At 46.2% G+C, this 18,474-nt stretch overlaps 1 protein-coding gene across 1 annotated transcript in view; it reads left to right on the forward strand.

The window, feature by feature from the left end:
* Plb1 (phospholipase B1) overlaps positions 1-18,474 on the forward strand; it is a 96,062-nt gene that overhangs the window by 36,530 nt on the left and 41,058 nt on the right. Inside the window, exons 17-30 of the mRNA XM_051181827.1 lie at positions 1,925-1,983; positions 3,710-3,783; positions 4,427-4,470; positions 7,524-7,632; positions 10,175-10,226; positions 11,631-11,711; positions 13,538-13,603; positions 13,859-13,959; positions 16,286-16,367; positions 16,683-16,787; positions 16,888-16,983; positions 17,107-17,178; positions 17,781-17,819; positions 18,306-18,366. Of these exons, the coding sequence (XP_051037784.1) occupies positions 1,925-1,983; positions 3,710-3,783; positions 4,427-4,470; positions 7,524-7,632; positions 10,175-10,226; positions 11,631-11,711; positions 13,538-13,603; positions 13,859-13,959; positions 16,286-16,367; positions 16,683-16,787; positions 16,888-16,983; positions 17,107-17,178; positions 17,781-17,819; positions 18,306-18,366 (1,041 nt within the window). The remainder of the gene's footprint in view (positions 1-1,924; positions 1,984-3,709; positions 3,784-4,426; positions 4,471-7,523; positions 7,633-10,174; positions 10,227-11,630; positions 11,712-13,537; positions 13,604-13,858; positions 13,960-16,285; positions 16,368-16,682; positions 16,788-16,887; positions 16,984-17,106; positions 17,179-17,780; positions 17,820-18,305; positions 18,367-18,474) is intronic.

An 18,474-nucleotide genomic window follows, 5' to 3' on the forward strand; every position in this document is an offset into this window, starting at 1 on the left:
GAGCTACACAAGAATAAAACAACCAAACTGCTAGTCACTACTCCTGAGTATGAATGTCCATGAGTTAATGATGAGTGTCTAGTGAACACTTCGTTCCTGATAACATTTATCTAATCAGGTCAGGTCACATAAATTTAATCTTATCTCAAAATAGTTGTCTTTCCAAAGAGAAATTGTTAAAGCATTTTACTAAATTTCTGAGTCTTTAACATATGCAGTGGTATTAATAAACCTCAAACCAAGGTCTACAGAATATTAAACCAAAGAAATGTATAGCCTGTATCATATTACCAGAATGCCAGATAAGCCAACTCCTTCTACCAAGCTATGCTTTATATGGCCTAGTCTCTCTGGTTGAAAATACAGTGTGGCCAACTAGAGAAGTCACTCCAGAAACAAACCACACACACACACACACACACACACACACACACACACACACACACACACACCACAGTAAGGGAACAGACATCTGTATATGTGTGCATATATTCTATTTCTATCCACCAAATTTTAAGATGTTTGAGCTGCTTTTATATTTCAAATTTTATTTTGCATGCACATGTATAAATGTGTGGGGGTGAGCTTGTGCCATGGAGTATGTGTGGAGGTCAGAGGTCAACTGACAGAGTTCTCTTTCCACTCTGTGGATCCTAGGGACAAAACTCAGGTTTTTAAGCATGATGGCAGCAGTATTTTATCCACTTTTCTCAGCCTATAATAAATGTTGGAGCTGTGAAAGCAAATCTGCCCATTGCCTTCACATTTTACCAACTCCAAAGACTTGTCCTAACCTTTGCATACCAGTTGACATTCAGAGAATTCACTATTATGGCCCTGAGAATATAGTAATTGACTGTCATCAACACAAGCTAAAATAAACCACTTTGGAGTTGAGGGGATGGATCTTATTTTCTGGTGTGCTTCCCCTGCCCCCACCCTCCATAGCCTGATTTCTTCGGGAAGAGGTCATTTTAAAGTTTCCATGCTTAGCCCTGTAGGCGTGTGTTAATGTGTGCAGCTGGGTTTGTGATTTGATATTGTTCTGCTAACCACATAGAGTAGCTGTGGAAAGCTGGGAAAGGCCACGTAGGCTGTAATCACGCAATAGGGAATGTGTGTGTGTATGCACGTGTATGTGGTGAATTCGAGACATGATGATAGAGGAAGACTCTAAAGATGCTTAGTGACTGTAGAATCTCAAAACAAGATGGAAAAGCAGCCAGTGTGTGAGCAAATTTGTACCTAGAACAGGAAGAAAACAGTGATGGTCTCTTCTACAAATGCAGAAATGGACCAATGCTTAAAATGAAAGTGTTTCTTAGTACTTCTCAAAATGTGATACCCAGACAGCACTGGGTGCAGCCATAGTGCCCAAGGGATTAGTTAAACATACAAATTTAGATTCACTAAAGACCTAATGAGTCTAAAGCTCTTGGTGGGGAGCAGTCATGTGTGATTTAACCAGCTCTCCAGGTGACTCTGGTGCTCAACCCAGTTGGAGGACCGCTAGTCTATACAGTGGAGGACTGCTAGTCTATACAGTGGAGGACCGCTAGTCTATACAGTCTCACAGGCATGCATTCGTGACCCCACATGTGTTACTTTACATCATGTCCTCAGAAACCCCAGGGGCTTTTCCCAGTGAGAATCCTCAGTGGAGCCGGCAGCTGCTACTCTTTGAGAAGTGTGAACGTGGTAGAGGTATTTCTATGGAAGGACAGCAGAGATGTATCTAATGCACCCTTCCCCCTGGAGAGTGATGCAGCCAAAATTACTCAAGCCTGAGTTGGCTGCTGGTGGGAGCTAGGTACACCACTGTGAAAGATAAGTCTCTCAACTCCTTCCCTGAGATACAGGGAAATTAGGTCCAAAGTCTTCCCCAAAACCCTCACTTTCCATTCACCCCAGATTTGCTTTCTAGTTCACAGGCTGAGACCAGCTGACATCAAGGTGATCGGGGCAATGGGTGACTCTCTCACGGTAGGTGGCTTCAACTGTAGGAGGAGTAGGAGATTTTGTTTATGCTTTTGAGACCGGATTTATGTACCTCAGGCTGGCCTCAAATTCACTACATAGCTGAGGTTGACCTTGAACTCCTGATCTTCCTGTGTCTACCTCCCAAGTGCTGGGGTTACAGTTGTGGGCTACCATGTCTAGCTGGGAGAGGAGATGTTAGTGATCATGAAAACGTGGAACTGAAAGTTAAGGTTTTAATCCTAGCCTGTTTCTGGTCCTGATATCCAAACCCTCCCTCCAAACCCATCTAACATGCCTTGCACAGTGTGGTTTTCATTCCAGCCTCTACATTCCTCTCCCAGTGCTTCAGAAGTAGAAGGGACCTTGGGGGAACATGAGTGACAAAATGAAGCTAAACAGCCCATGTCTAGAGTAGAACAGCATCTCCTGCCATGAGTGTCTCCAAAGGTCCAGCCAGTCCTGGTTGCCCATGTAGAAAAGCTAAGAGATTACTTCTCATACAGGCAAGAGAGACGATGAGCTAGGAGCAAGTGCTGATGGATATGAAGGTAGGGGTGAGAAATGAGGGTCAGTGGAAGGAGAGGTCCCAGACATGAACAAACCCACCTCTGGAGCTGGCCTGTGGTGATACCCCAAATAAAGCACACATCTAAAAAGTCAACCCCATAGAGAGCTTGAAGGGGTTAGTCCTCAGAGGTTCCAAGAAGCAAGTTTCTATTTAATGGTCACTACTGGTGGAGTCCAGCTGTTTCTCCAGATGCTGTCCCCTGGAGCAGCATCTCCACGTTTGAACTCTACAAGGACAATTTTGACCTAGTCACAATGAAGTTAGCTTGCTCTGTAGCCCCATGACAAAAGTCTTGTGAGGTCTGGCATTCCTCAAATTTGACCAATAAGGAAAGATGCAATAAGACTCAGCTTCTGAGTCTAGAAACCAGGCCCAAGAACTCAGAGTCCTTACCCTGGGTTCAGAATGTTAGCTCTATTGCCACCTTCTCCATATGAGACCCCAGCAGTTCCTTATCTCAAAAGTCCTACTCTGTGTCACTCCCTCCCTGGGAGAGACTGGCAGGCTTACCATCTGTGTATGTTAGCCACTTCCTGCTGAGTGAGATCTTGCTATCACCCCCACCCCTTATCCTCCTCCATGGTCTCCTAGAAGACGTTCAGGACAGAAATCCATAGAGAATCACACAAGCACTCAGGACTTCCTGGGGGAGGCCGCAAGTGTGATATGGTAGCTGGTAGAAAAGGGAATTAGGTACCAAACTGCAGCATAACCTGGGGATTTCTCCCAGAGTTTAGAAATATGTGCTTCAGGAGAGGAGATGCCTTAAAGTACATCTCACTGCTATTTCTCACCTGTGCATATGTGGGGTGTGATGTGGAAGTTTAGCATATGCATCCTTTGATTATATGTTTCACAACTTTCAAAAATGGACACAGCACCTTCAAGCATGTGCTTTTGAAAAGTACGTGCTAGTCTATAAGTCTGTGTAAGCTTCAGTTGCTGTCTAGACAGGATTCCCCAGGAGGAGGGTTAGCTATAGATGGCACCTTTCCCAGTGGGATTGAACGCTCATCCCAGAAAGGTCAGAGATGGATCCATAGGAGGTTCCATCTAGATTCAAGAACTTTCCTAGGTGCCCTGCCCAGGCTAAGGGGATGGACAGCTGTGGATCCTGAGCAAAAGCAGGGACACCCACCCATTATTTGCTTTCTCTTTCAGGCAGGCAATGGGGCTGGGGCCAAGCCTGGGAATGTCTTGGATGTTCTAACTCAATACCGAGGCCTGTCCTGGAGGTGAGCAAGGCACAGAAAGCCCCTGAGACTTCTAGAAAACAGTACATCGAGTGGGGGATGTGCAGTCTAGTTCTTTCTATAACAAATTTCTAAATTCACCTTACTGACCTCCCCAAAAGACTACCACCCCCATAACAGGAGGTGCGGATAGGAATTCTGGGGAGTGAAGGTGCACAAACATTCCTAGAAACCAATGCTGTCTCCTTTGAAAGCTTGGGTTGGGAGACCATGACTCAGGTGCACTTTCAAAAAGGGCTTTTCCAAGCTAAACGGGAACAGAAAGACCAGGGGAAGCTAGTGACAGTCATGGAGAAACTAAGTGGCACCGGGCTAGCCACAGTACAAGCTCTCTGGATCCGGAAAGGCAGTGAAAGAGACCAATTTAGTTCTCCCTGCTCCAACATCAGAGCGGGGCTCAAAGCTAAAATGATAAGAAAAGCAGCAGCCTCAGTTAAAGGTCTTTGTTTGCTCTGGCGTACAGGGCTTGGAGAGGGAAGGAGTTGTGTTCTGATTTGGATTTTTAGTTCTCTTGAAGAAATGTTGGGTAAAGGACCCAGACCTGTGATTCGGGAGGGAAATTTGTTTTGTTTAGGCATCACTGGCATTTTAAACCTTCATTTTCCTTCCTCCTCCTCATCAACAGCGTTGGAGGAGATGAGAACATCAGGACCGTGACCACGCTGGCCAGTGAGTACCTTGGTGATTTGGGGTGGGGTGGCTACGCCTGAGCCCATTGCGTCCCCTACTGGCCGCCTCTGACCTCACAAGGCAGCAGGACTCAGCTGCGTGCAGTAGGGGACGCTGCTTGCCCGTGGCTGCCATTCTGGCTTGGCTCATGAGCTAATTGGTGTTTTTCAACGGAAATCGCCTTTATCCAATAAATGAATTGTGAGAAAAGAAGAGAGAGCTTAGACCAAATCTTAGAACAATCATTTAAAAATGGTCCAATAAAAAAGGATTGGCCTCCCATTCCGGACACAGAGCCTATCTGGGAAGCTTTCCACCTGGGAGGCTTGGGCATCTGTTCACAAGGACTTTGCTGCAACAATTGCAGCAGCAAGAGACAAAGTTACCTTGCTCAGGCTGTGCAAATGCAGCCGTATTTAGAGCTCAAAGTTTTCCTTAGTACTTTGCAGACAGCCCACACGGATGAATTTTTAAAGCCTAGCTACATTTTTTCAGAAGGTCTCTCTGCCTTTAAACTTTTTGGCTATGGCTGTTGGCAATGATTTCCATTATGCTATCTGATTCACTATCATTAGTACTGCCCACACCAGTGTTTATTGGTTTTTTTTGTTTGCTAGCTTTTTGTTTTTCAAGACAGGGTTTCTCTGTGTTGCTTTGTAGACTAGGTTGGTCTTGAATTCACAGAGGTCCTCCTGCCTCCGCCTCCTAAGTGCTGGGATTAAAGGCGTGCACCACCACTGCCCAGCATTCATTTAATAAGGTGTTGGGCAATATTTACCATGAATACTTTTCTTCATAGAAACACCTAAAGGTTTTCCCTGGGGTGAGGGTGGGGGGTTGGTTGGTTTTATTCTTCCTGCTTTGGTGGGTACATAGCCCTTTGGTATATATCTTGAGCCAAGACATTATTTGAGTTTTAAAAGCCAGCAAGGTTAGACAGTAGGGATGCTTAACTTACACATTAGCACACCTGATCTGACTTCATGTCTATTTTAGCTCTTGGAAAACTGTGTTGGATTTAAATAAGTATAGTTCGTGTCAGCATTCCCTGTCCCCTGTTGCTAAGAGGTGACAAGCTGCTTCTGTGAGTGGTGATCTTGGTTTTGAGATGGACTGGCAAGATGCCTGGACATCGTATTGCTCAAGATCACTCATCAAAGTGCTTTACAAATGACTGAGATGGTGTCGCCCCCAGGTGGCTTCCCCTGACACACTTAGCCATTCAACCTTCATTCCTAATAGGAGGAAGCAACATGTAGCACTGCATGATTCAGGGGAAACAGATGTGTGGAAAGGTGCTGGGGCAGTGCATGGTCAGGACAGACCTTCTGCCCAGTGCCCTGCTTGGTTTAACCCAGCAAATTCTCCAGTACACAGTGTGTGGGAGACAGAACTCTGCCCTGATGGTATCGGTCAATCTCCAGGGAAGAGTGTGTGCCACCCTAAAGACAAACCCATGAATTGATTGATAATCAGCATGTAGTCAGCAAGGAAGATGAGATTTAGGGGGGAAGAGAAATGTTAGAAATGAAAATCTCAGTGAAATCAAATAATAGTGGAAAGTATTGCCAATAGCTATAACCCTTTAGAAGAAAAATATCAGGGAGTGGGGATAAGATTGATGAAATCTTTGATCAAATAGCAATAAAAAGTAAATGAATATGACCATAATGTCTAAGAACTCTGGGATGTGATCAAGGGGTCAAACCTGAGAATGGATAGCATAGAAGATGAAATAAATACTAAAGTAACACAGAATTATCCAATTCCGTTTATAGCATAAGATTTCTCAAATCTAGAGAAAAATACTCAAAGACATGAGACATTTAGAATTCAAAATAAACCTGGCCAATGAACCATAATGTGTTATAGACAGTATATCAAAAGTTAAAAAGCAAAGAAATAATATTAATAGCTGGAAGGGGGAAATGCCAACTCACCTACAAAGGCAAGTCCAGCAGAATGACAGCAGGTCTCATTAGCCACCATAAATGTCAGTGTGGAATTGTATATGTTGTACATTCAAGCCCTGAAAGTAAAGAACTGCCAATCAAAATTACTATATCCAGCACAACTATCTTTAAAAATTGTTGAAAATAATATTTTGAGAAGAAAATGAAGAAAATAACATTTTGATGGAGAAAAGCCCCAAACTGGACAGATTTACTAATGAATTCTACCATACCTTTGGAGAAGAGCTAACAGCAGTCCTAACCATTCCATATAACAAAGGGGACAAGAACACCACCTACCTCAAGCTACATGACAAGCATCATCCTATACCAATCCTGCTGAACACAGGATAGCATAAAAAGGACCCATTTCCTTTGTAACTATAGATGCAAAAATTTTCAACAAAATACTTGCAAATGAAATTCAAGAACACATTGAGACCATATGTAAGTTCGTTTCATTCCAGAGATACAAGGATGCATTGACATATACAAATTAGTACAGGCAGAAAATACACAATCTCAATAGATGCAGTAAAATACTTCCAACAGCCCTTGACAATAAAAACCCTTACAAGGACCTGAGGGGGGAAAACCTCAGTGTGTAAATTACAATATTCTATGCCTGATGTAAAGCAGACATTCTCAACCTGTGAGTCATGACCCCTATGGGGGTTGAAGGACTCTTCACAGGGGTCACCTAAGACCATCCTGCATGTCAGGTATTTACCTTACAATTTGCAACAGTAATGAAATTTACAGTTATGAAGTAGCAATGAAAATAATGTTATGGTTGGGGGCCACAACATGAGAAGACTGTCTATATTCAAGGGTTGCAGCATCAGAGAGGTTGATGACCCCTGCTGTAGTCTGAGGTACCCAGCATTCTGTCCCATGATGGGCTGTAAGGTGGGGACTGTGTTTTGTTCTCCAGTTGGCTATGTAATCCCAGCACTCGAGAGGCTTAGGCAGGAAGATCGCCAGTTCAAGGACAGCCTGGGCTATATCAGGTGACCCTGTCACAAAACAGCAAAAGAAAGGGAAAGGGGTTTGGGAAGATTGCTTTGGGGCCATTGATAAACATGTCCTTTGTGTTTCCAGACATCCTCCGAGAATTCAACCCCTCCTTGAAGGGCTTCTCTGTTGGCACGGGGAAAGAAAACACTGCCAAAGCATCCTTCAACCAAGCCGTAGCAGGAGCCAAAGCTGAGTGAGCCTGAGTTCCGGGGGGGGGGGGGGGCTGGGAGAGCTCTCCTTTGCCTGGATTTTAGTGTAGGGTGAAGAGTCAGGGTAAAAGGCTGAAGTGGGCACTCTCAGGAATGTCCTTTGAGGTCAGACACACAAGTCTGGCAATGTACACTCATCCCTACACTAGCAACTAATCAAATTCCTCCGATGCCCTGTATAAACTTAAGTATATCACCTGGCCTCTACCCTCAACCTTATTCCCTCTCGAAGCAGTGGCTGTGAGTGGGCTCATGAGGAATCCCCATTATTAGCTTGATGCTATGGTTTTTTAGTCTTTTTGTTTGTTTTTGAGACAGGGTAGCTCTGTGTAGCTTTGTAGACCAGGCTGGCCTCAAACTCACAGAGATCCACCTGCCTCTGCCTCCCCAGTGCTGGGATTAAAGGCATGCACCACAAATGCCAGGTTGTTTTTGAGTCTTCCACTCCATGCCTTCCTTAGAGGGTCATTCTGGGCTCTGCACTCAGTCTGTGTGCTTCCTGTACTATGGGTTACTGGCATGAGAGGCAAAGCCCTGAATGCCAGCCATTCTTCCTTGTCCTCTACAGCGGCAAGGCTGGTGCAAGCCTCTCTCCACGAGCCATGGATGCAAAAGCTCTAGTGAGCTGTACCCTTGCATGGAGTGGCTGAGGAGGGTGGTCCTGGCACTTACTCAGCAGGGCTGCAGGACTCCCCTGAGGAAATGTCTAGTGGCATGGTGCTGCTGACCTGATAGTCCCTAAAAATTAGCAGATCAGCACTGCCCCCTCCCCAGCTCTGCTTGCATAGTATTCAAAGACTTGAATGTTCCTAGCCAATGAACACACAAACTCCCCATCCAAATAGGGAAATGTGTGAAAAGACCTTTCCTATTTTATCCCAATTTTTCTTCCAGATTTAACTGGAACCAGCTCTCAGGGGTTTCCTGGAGCTATAAACCTCCTCTGAGTAGCTTTCACATTAAACCCTATTGGAAAGACAACCCATGCCAAACCTGATAGATTCTAGAATTAATTTGAAGGCTGACTCTTTCCTTTCCTTGGTGGGGATGGAGTAAAAAGCTAGTGACTTTCCCCTTTCAAAGCTGGCTTTAACATTTACAGAATTTCCCTCCCCAGTATGTATCAGCTAGCAGCACCAGAAGAAAGGCAGCTCTAAACCCGATTAGATCAGGCAGACATGTAAGAATGGGCATTTAGAGTCAAGGCCTATGAGTAACCGCAGAAAGTGTGGCTCATGCAGCCTTGAATCTGTGACCATACTTTTCCCTAGGCCTTAGGGAAGACATCCAGGTGGCAGACAAAAGCAGGGGCAGGGGGCTTGTTCCCATATGATACTTGAAAATATAGCACAAGGATGATAGCTAGCCTGAACAAGTACAGCAAGCTGACCCCAAGGGTCTGGCCTTCGGTCTTACAGACTTAATTCCCTTCTTATATACACAGCAGTGCCTACATTAGACTGCCTTCATGGCTGCCACCCTTGTGTTCCACACAGGAACGCTGTGAGGCGGACAACACAGAGGGATTATTGCCTTTGTTTTTTTATCCGTGGTTAAAAACCAAGCCTGAAGCCACAGAGTACCCATTCCAAACTCGAGTTCAAAGGCAAAGGGGCTGCCCTGATGATGCCATATCCACTGATGAGAAACATGTTAAGTTACTGACTCGAAGACCCCGTCCAAGGTGTCTGATAATCTGGTGTTCCAGGGCCAAGAGCAGAGCAATTGGGTTAGTAGTTAGGACAGGTTAAGCAGTTAAGGCATGGTGCCTGAGGAACTTTGCAGATGCTGACTATGCTAATGACCATAGATATCATTCTAAGAAAGCTTGCCTTGTGTTAGGCACTAAGTCCTTTATGTTACCCTTATTTGAGTCTCTCAACTCCATGAAGAAGGCAAGCCCACTGTTTCACTGTTCGTAAGGTAAAGATATCAAAAGGTGGCCTTGAGGATGCCTGGGATTCAAACCCATGCTATCTGGCTCTTATTCAAGGGGCTGCTTGAATCTCATTGCACCCACGACTTTCCATAAGCAGGTTGATCTGTGTTACAGTTTTTGTTACAGTATGGAGACTGAGCTTATTTATGGTCTTGTTCATGTTAAACAAGCATTTTGCCACGGGGCTAATCCACAGCTCTATATTCATTTTAAACTGAGATCACCTTGTGGGGGGGCATGGCATCTGTTAATATGGGCATAAGTTGAGTGGCACATGATGCAAATCATGTATGTGAGACATATGTGCCTTGAGCAAGCCATGCTTGAGAGACCAGAATATATTAATTAAATACACCCACTAATCTGAAAATAAACCCACTGAGAGTCAGCCCCTCAAATGTGCAAATGTCTTCCCTTCTCAGGAGTTAGTCCTCCCCAGTGGAGCCTGGGTGGAGAAGTTCTGTGTGGGTGGGGCTTCAGTCCTGCCCCCACCACCCCCAGTGTCAATTGCCAATCGCCACTGTCTCTGCTCGATTGCCCTTCTAGTCATTGATCCTCATTAAACTCCTTACTGTGTGTTCCCACAGAGACTTAGTTTCCCAGGCCCAAAAGCTGGTGAGCTTGATGAAGGCAGACAAGGTAAGTCGGGCACATCAAGGTGGGACTCCCTGGAATGGAGGATGAATCCATAGACACAGAAGTCAGTAGTAGGGTGAGAAGTTTCTAGCAGATCTGAGCCCGGTACCTCTGTTCCTTTGCAAATAGAGTTCCATCGCAGTGTTAGCCAGCTGTACAGTGTAGACACACATTATCAGCCAAACTTGGGGCTGTAGATATGTGAGAACAATACAACACAGTCCCATCCTCCAAGAGTTTATAAGAGGAGACCAACATTGAAGGATCGAGCTTATGAAACAGTTGAGTCATGCTTTGTAAAGAGAGTTATGCATAGAGCAGAGGAGGGCACAAAAGGGATAGGTTCCCTGCTTGGGAGGATTCAAAAGGGAGATTAGAGGTGTTTGAGCTGGGTTCTACAGAAGAGTGTAAGATTCTCTCAAGTAAAAGAGTGGTGCAGGCTCAGTGCAGACCTGTTTGGGAGGTAGCCTCAGGTCAGTAAAATAACAAAAGGGGGGTTAAGATCAGCTATGTTTATGTAATGCTATGCACTCCCCAAAAAATCCATTATCAAGAGAGTTTCAGAATGTGCCTGTGTCTACCAAACATCCCTTCATCTCCTCCATCCCTTCTCATCATTCTTTTTCCACCTCATTTGGAAGCAGAAGCCAGAGAAGTGAAGCTTATATGAGCCAGAGACAATGTTAACAGGCTGTGAGAGCCACAACCACCTTTGGGCCATGGTGTGTAGAATATATATATATATGTATATATATATATATATTCCCACATCTCTTCTATACAACCCTATGACTCCAAACACTTCTCTAACTTTCTTTTGTAGAAGGGTAGAATCTAGAGGGAATAGACAAACTATTCCCTCCATATTCTTGGATCTCACATGTTGCTCTGACCATCTGGAATGTTCTATTTTTTTTTTTTCTTTTCTATTTTGGTCTTTTGAGACAGGGTTTCTCTATGTACCTCTGGCTTTCCTGGAACTCTGTGTAGACCAGGTTGGCCTTGAACTCAGAAATCCATCTGCCTACCTCTGCCTCCCTAGCACTGGGATTAAAGGTGTATGTTATATGCCCATCTCCAGCTGGAATTTTTCACAGGTGCCTTTAACTCATGTGAATATCTGAATTAGGAACATTCCTTCTTAATAGAAGGTCTGTCTTCTGTCAAGCTAATTGAGAACCCCAGATTTCTAGAGATTCTAGAGCAACCATCTCTATCTCCCACCCATTTCTTTGCCATGCTAAAGACTGAGAACAAAACTCATAGAGCTCCTGCTAGGGTGGTTGGAGACAGACCTATGTCCTACTGTGCCAAAAAAAAAATTTTTTTTTTGAACTCTCTGATGCATGTGGAACTGCCCATTTGAGAGTTTTCTACTTGATGCTGTTGGTTTTCTATTTATTTCAGACAATAAACTTTCAGGAGGACTGGAAGATAATCACTGTGTTTATAGGAGGCAATGACCTCTGTGCTTCTTGCAATGACCTGGTGAGTCGTCAAGTTGGCCATTGGCTCTTGGAACAAGCATAGCTAGGTCAGGACTCTGTCCATGGCTTGGCATGGATCCAACTGAGGTTCCATTAACCCTAAGACCCAGAGGACATTCACCTGGAATACCGAGGGAGCCTAATCATATCATTCTAGAAAACAAGATAACCTTGTGCTTGGGAACTCTCGCTTGTTTTCATAGCTTATCACAGGTTGGCTCCTCTCTGCAGCACTTGCTGGCCTTGCCATTGCCAGCTATGTGCTGTCCCTAGAGAAAGTGATTTCCCACAGAGGTGGTGAGGCAAGGTTCTGGTCTGCACCTCTTGGAGCTGATGGGAAACCCACAATGGAGGCTGCTGACCCATGACTCCCAATGCTCTCTGAAGGAGACCCCTTAGCCCATACTACCTTCAAGCCCCACACCCACACCTGTGCCACACGCTGTGCCAGTGGTGATCAGTGGCCAAAGAAACACAACCTCTGTCCTTGGTGTTCCCCCCAGCCAGGGGCCAGAAACAAGCAACTCTTTATAACATGAGACACGTCACCACGGGGCTCTGATGATACATAAATAGGAGTCCACAGAGCAGGTTTGGTGTGCGGACAGCATGTAGACTCTCAGCACATAATGCAGGAGACCAGCTGGGACTCAAGGCACATGTGCTGGGCAGGAAGTGAGGGACCTGAGGTAGCAGGGGGTGAGCTCATGCCCTGAGGACAACCTGCCGCCAGCATCTTACAGCGCACTTTCCTGGCATCAGAGTCACCAAGGGCTAGAAAATTTAAAGCTGAGATTTAAAGGACCCCAGGAAAACTGACAGGCTTCTAGGGACAGGTAAGGTTTTGGGGCCTGGGTACCCCTCGCATCTTCCTGAGGGACACAGCTTTACCCCGTTGTAAAATGAGGTCCTCAGATAGATTTTCTTCAGAAAGGGGTTCCACTCCCGTGCTCTGAAAATGGAGCTTGGGAGATGGCCCAGCTAGGTAAATGTCACTATGCCAGCATGAAGGCCTAAGGATAAACCTCTAGCACCCACAGAAGCCAGCTGTGTCAGTGCACACCTGTAACTCCAGTGTGCTTGTGTCTGTGCATACCTATAACCCCAGAGTGCTATGTCAGGGCACACCTGTAACCCCAGAGAGAGACAGAGGTATTCCTGCAGCTTGATACTCAACCAGTCTAGCTGAACAGTAAAGCCTCAGAGTCAGTGCATGACCCTGTCCCAAACATTGAGGCATGGAGAGTCACTGAGATAGATACCTGATGCCAGCCTCTGGCCTGTATATACATATATATATGGATGTCTACTGTATACATCTACCCCCACACACACACTATTCTAAAACCAGATATAAAAATCAAAGTGTATTTATGTTTTGTTTTCCCCCACTGCATCCTTGAAGCAGTTGCTCAGATGTGATTGATGCTGGGCGCATGAGGCTCAGCCCAGACTCTGTGGCCGCACAAGTATAGGACAGATGGTAGAAACAGAGACAATTTACACTACAGTGCTTGAGGTCATCATCTGCTCCAACACCCCCATTTCAAAGGCATTCAGAGAGGTGATTTCACATAGCCAAGGCTTTACCTCTAGTCAATACAAAGTCAATTTGAGTTTTCTCTGGCTCTAGGCAAAAGAAAGGACTCTTCCCTGACAGCCATGAGTTCAGGCATTGTAGCTAGGGCCACCAAAGACAAACTGTGTGTTTCAATATTGCCAACTCTGAAATACAGAAAAAGGAAAAGCCAAGATGGGAAACAATCCTGCTTATAGGGTGGAGATGGGTGACTCGTGGGCCTCAGGAGACTCTTTCTCTGCCTGCAGGTTCACTATTCTCCCCAAAACTTCACAGACAACATCAAGAAGGCCCTGGACATCCTCCATGCAGAGGTATGGACTTAGACCAGATGGGCTGAGTAGCTCTGCCATAGACCTCATCTGTGGCCTGAGAGGCCTAGATGCAGCTCTGGCTTCGTTCTAAGACCACCTTGGCCAGAGTCTGCATGCTCTGGCATCCTTGGAGAGCAGAGATGAAAGTATGGGTGGGGTCGGGAAGAAGTCACATGATCTGAGCTCCAGCCCCCATGTGAAATGCTGATGCTGTGTCACCGAGTCGTCTTGGTGACAGATTCTGTGTTTCTACAGGTTCCCCGGGCCTTTGTGAACATGGTGGAAGTGATTCAGATCATCGGCCTGAGGGAACTGTACAAAGAAACTCAAGTCAGCTGCCCACGGTTGATCCTCAGGTCTGCTAGAAACTTTTGTGTTCCTGGAAGGGTTGTGGGCCTTAGCAGGTTCTTTAGGAAACCCCAGGGCAGAATGTAGGGATTTTCAGACCGCCCCACATTTTAACCTGATGGAGGACATATCAAGGTTTAAAAAACATCAGGATAGGCCTCAACAATCTCCCTAAGGGGCATCTCTTCCTGTTTTCATTGCCATGGCAACCACAGGACCCCCCCTCCATCAAGTAAGGGAGATGAGGATGTTAGAAATGGATTCAGGCCATGGTGATACTTGGGGAGCACTCAGGTCATGGGTGAGACTTGGAACACTCAGCCCACTGCTCAAACCAATTTCCAGCACATCCAGAGCAGAGTAACCGCTTCCCAGAGGCCTGTCCCCAGAACAGTGTTTCGGGTATGTGTGCACTCCAGCTGGGACAAACACAGGGCTACTGTCACTCCTTAGAAGAGAAAGAAAAGAGATCAGGGTCAGCAGGGTCAAGAGGACAGTCTTCTCAGAATGATGCCCTTGAGAGGCTGGCCTCAGCCTCCAGAACCAACCAAAGATGGCCTCCCTCTTGCACCTTTGGAAGGGAGCTGCTCTTTGAACCGAAACATGACCACTTCCCACAGATTATGCCCTGAAAGGCCTCCTCTGTACCATTTGCCCCAGCCATGGGGGCTGTGCAAACCTTCCTCCCCTGCCCTCTAGTTCTGTGCAAGCCCCCACCAAGTCCCTGAGCATACCACGTGGTCATTAGTCACCACCATGTGGTGAGTATCCCCCACAGCCTGTGAGCACTGAGTCACTGCCAGCACAGAGGAGGGGCTCAGGGGCTGTTTGCTGAATAAGTGAATAATTCACAAGGGCCAGCCTTGTTCTTAGAAATTAGGGGGGTACACTGATCCCTGGAGAACTCTGCCAACCCTTCCCTCCAGGAATGTGCACAGACAGCACAGGTTCCCTAGAGAAGGCTTCAGGGGACTGTGGAGAAAAATCGGGCTGCCTGCCAGTGACAAGTGCCTATTAACACAGCTGGTGTCAGGCAAGCTATTTTCAGCTGCTGACTCATCTGCTAGCTCCCACTTTCTCCAGTCACTGGGACATGGCAGGGGATTTAGTATGTATATGCTTTCACTTCAGAGCAGATTCCCAAGAAGCGCTCCCTCTCCCCAGCCACCCAGCTACTGGTCATCGCAAAGACTTGCAGGCCAATAAAACTCAAAAGTTCGGAGTAGGCATTTGTCAAGTCCGTTTGAAGATGAGAATGCCCGGTATTGAGGAAATCAAGAGCTTCCTTCTCTTGTGATCACACTCTCCACCTCTCTGCTGTTCTATCTCAATGACCAGGCTTCCTCTGTGGCTACATCTATGAGTTCAGATTTACCAGACAGAACTGCAGACTAGCAGAAACAGTTTAATTCAGAGACTGAGTTCAAAGTCCCTACTGCAATCGAATCTACGGCTGTGTGACCTTGAGAAAGTCACTTAACCACTGAGCCTTGGTCATCTCCTCTCCCCCACCCCCTTCACAAACTATGGTTGTACTAGGGAAGTCGATCACCACTGAACTATATCTTTAGCCCTTTTTACTTTTATTATTTTACTTATTTTTGGACAGCGTCTTGCATATCTTGAACTGGCTTCAAACTTTCTCTATTGCTGAGAATGGCCTTAAACTTCTGATTCTCCTGCCTCTACTTCCCAGAGTGCTAGGATTATAGTCGTCAGCTACCACTACACCCAGTTTTGGGATGTTAGGGACAGAATCCAAAGTTTTATGCGTGCTAGACAGGCACCCTCCTACCTGTGCCACATCTCCAACCCCCATCTCATTTTCTGTGTTAAGAGTAGTATTTTGTTAAGCTGCCCAGGCTGGATTCAAACTCGTGATCGTCTTCCTTATTTAATGAAATATCTAGTATGACAAGCTGTGCCAGCTTCAGATTTCTCACCTGTAAAATGAGGTCAATAATAATTTCTGTAATGGCTAAGAGATTTAAACATATTAATACATGGTGCTTGGTGCCGATAACTTGTAATGTGTACTAGCAATTACTGCTATTGCTGTCAGTATTGCCGTTTGGGGGGGGGTGTATGTCTCCATACATCCTTGCACAACCATCGGGTGACTCAGCTCCAGAAAATCACTCCTCCAGACATCAGGAGGAAGCTCTTGTTTCCAAGAGCAAGTTCATAGACATCCTGTGGCTTCCTTGACCCAGGCTTAGATCCCTGATGCCTTCAACTTAAAAGAAGTATATAGAAGCTCAGGCCAGAGCTTTTGCATCACTCATTTGAGATGATGACCTCAAGCTGGGGGTATCTCTTTGGTTTTGCTGGCAGGAACCTGTGTCCTTGTGTCCTGAAGTTTGAGGATAACTCAGCAGAATTTGTTGCCCTGGTTGAAAGGAACAGGCAGTATCAGGTAAGCCACAGCAGGTTCTGCTGCTGCCCTGTGCGCTGGGAGGTCTGTACCAGCAAGATTTAATTGATGCTAAGTATCTTGTCCACTGAATGGGTGATGACTACAAGCACATTCAAGGATGCTCGGGGCCACAGTGTGGCTTCTTTGAAGCTACAGAGTGAAGTCCCAGAACACACTTAACCAGACCCCATTGTCCCATCTCCTCCTCCCTTAGGAAGGAATTCAAGTGTTGGTTGGAAGTAGATGTTAAGACGTGAGACTGGTTTAAGTGTGTCTCTAGCTATTCCAACCCCTGCCTCTTGTCTCCTCCTGCAGAAAGGAACTGAACAGCTAATCAAAAGTGGGCGATACGACACCAGGGATGATTTCACTGTGGTTCTCCAGCCATTCTTTGAAAATGTAGCCGTGCCACGGACCCCGGTAAAGAAATGATGCATTAAGAATGAGGGGAACCCCCAGAGGGTTCACAGATGCATTTTTGCCATCTACAACTGCTCCTCCCTTTCTGCTTGATGCCTAGGAGGGCTTACCCGACAACTCCTTCTTTGCCCCTGACTGTTTCCACTTTAGTGGCAAGACTCATGCCCGCTCAGCCATTGCCCTCTGGAGGAACATGGTAAGAACTGTGGTATAAGAATCCTCCCTCCCAGTCCAGTTGCCTGCATCTCCCCTCTTTCTGCCCTACCCCCACATCTTGACCAGTCTGCCCTGTTCCCCATCTTCTTGCTTCTTTGTTTAGCTGGAACCTGTTGGCCACAAGACAAGACAATATGATTTTGAAAACAAGATGCCTATCATGTGTCCGAACCAGGTATATTAGGTCATCCAGGCAACACCCTCTGACTATATAGACAGGAGAGAGAATAGAGAAGGATGGGGAGTTAAAATGGAAACTGGAGCTAGAAACACAGATCTTAATCATTGGGGAAAGCAGAATAGAACCACTCACAAATTGTCAGATTCTTGGAGTTTTGTAGCCTTAGTCTCTCAGCCCTATGAATTCCTCTGGGTCCCTCAAAAGGATCTCTGGCTTCTCACTGGGAACTATTGGACCAGGGCTTGCATGGGAAGGGAGTTAGAAGTGGAGGGATCTGCTTTTTCTTGCTCAAGCAGGAAAGACTCTGGGCTGCTATAGGGTAAAGTGAGTGTTGGGTGGCAAGGCAGCCTAGCCTGTTGGGAAGGGCTGGGTAGAGAATGAGACCCAACACGCGTAGCTGATAGACTGAGCATAGGAAAGAGTACATAGGCATTCCTGGTAGCTACTTAGGGGTTCAATCTGAGTCTTGGGGCTGAGTTCAGGTTGTAGAGAAGCCTTTCTGGAAGGGTCTAAGTGTTAATTGTGGCCTGGGAAGACTGGGATAGGGCATGATGAAGCTGGTGTGAACCTGCCATTCTTCACTCCTCTCTTCACAGACCTTACCATTTCTGAGCACCTACAAGAACAGCAACCAGGTATCTACCTAAGTCTTCCCTTGGCTCACCAGGCAATGGGGTGGGCAGCCCCTGCTGGTGGGAAGATGGGTGAGAACTCCTGACAGAAAGCACAAGATGGTTTGTACCCTTTTGTGAAATCATCTCTCCACCCACACCTTCCAGCAGGGTGGAAAGCAGAATAAACTCCATTCCAATCAAACTGCAGCCCACCAAAACATAATAAGCTAATCACTCCTCTCATGGTGGAAGAAGGGGGGGGTAATTTTTGATGGCCCTGAGTCTTGCCCTAGATGAAAAAGAAGGTAGAGTTAGATGAACAGATTCCAGCTTGGCTGATATTCAGAATCATCTAGGGTGGCATCTTCCATTGCCCCTGGAGGCCCCTCCAGGTACAGGACCCAGGCTCTGAGCTTTTCAAGCCTGCTGAGTGAGCCTGATGTCATCCTACTTTTCTGGTCACTGCCCCCTTAACCCTGAGAGTCTGGGATTGGCTCTTTTCATTAGGGTTATGGAACCTGGACATTATGCAAGGACAAAGCCCCTTCTGCCTCACCACCAACCTCAGGTAAGCTGCTGTGACCACCAGGATCCAAGACCCCTGCACAAAGGCTCGCATACCCATGAGCAAGCAGTCTCTAAGGCTTCTCATGGCAACCACTCAAGGCATTTCTGA

This window comes from Phodopus roborovskii, unplaced genomic scaffold (assembly GCF_943737965.1).
Source record: "Phodopus roborovskii unplaced genomic scaffold, PHOROB, whole genome shotgun sequence".
In the NCBI taxonomy this organism is placed as follows: Eukaryota; Metazoa; Chordata; class Mammalia; order Rodentia; family Cricetidae; genus Phodopus; species Phodopus roborovskii.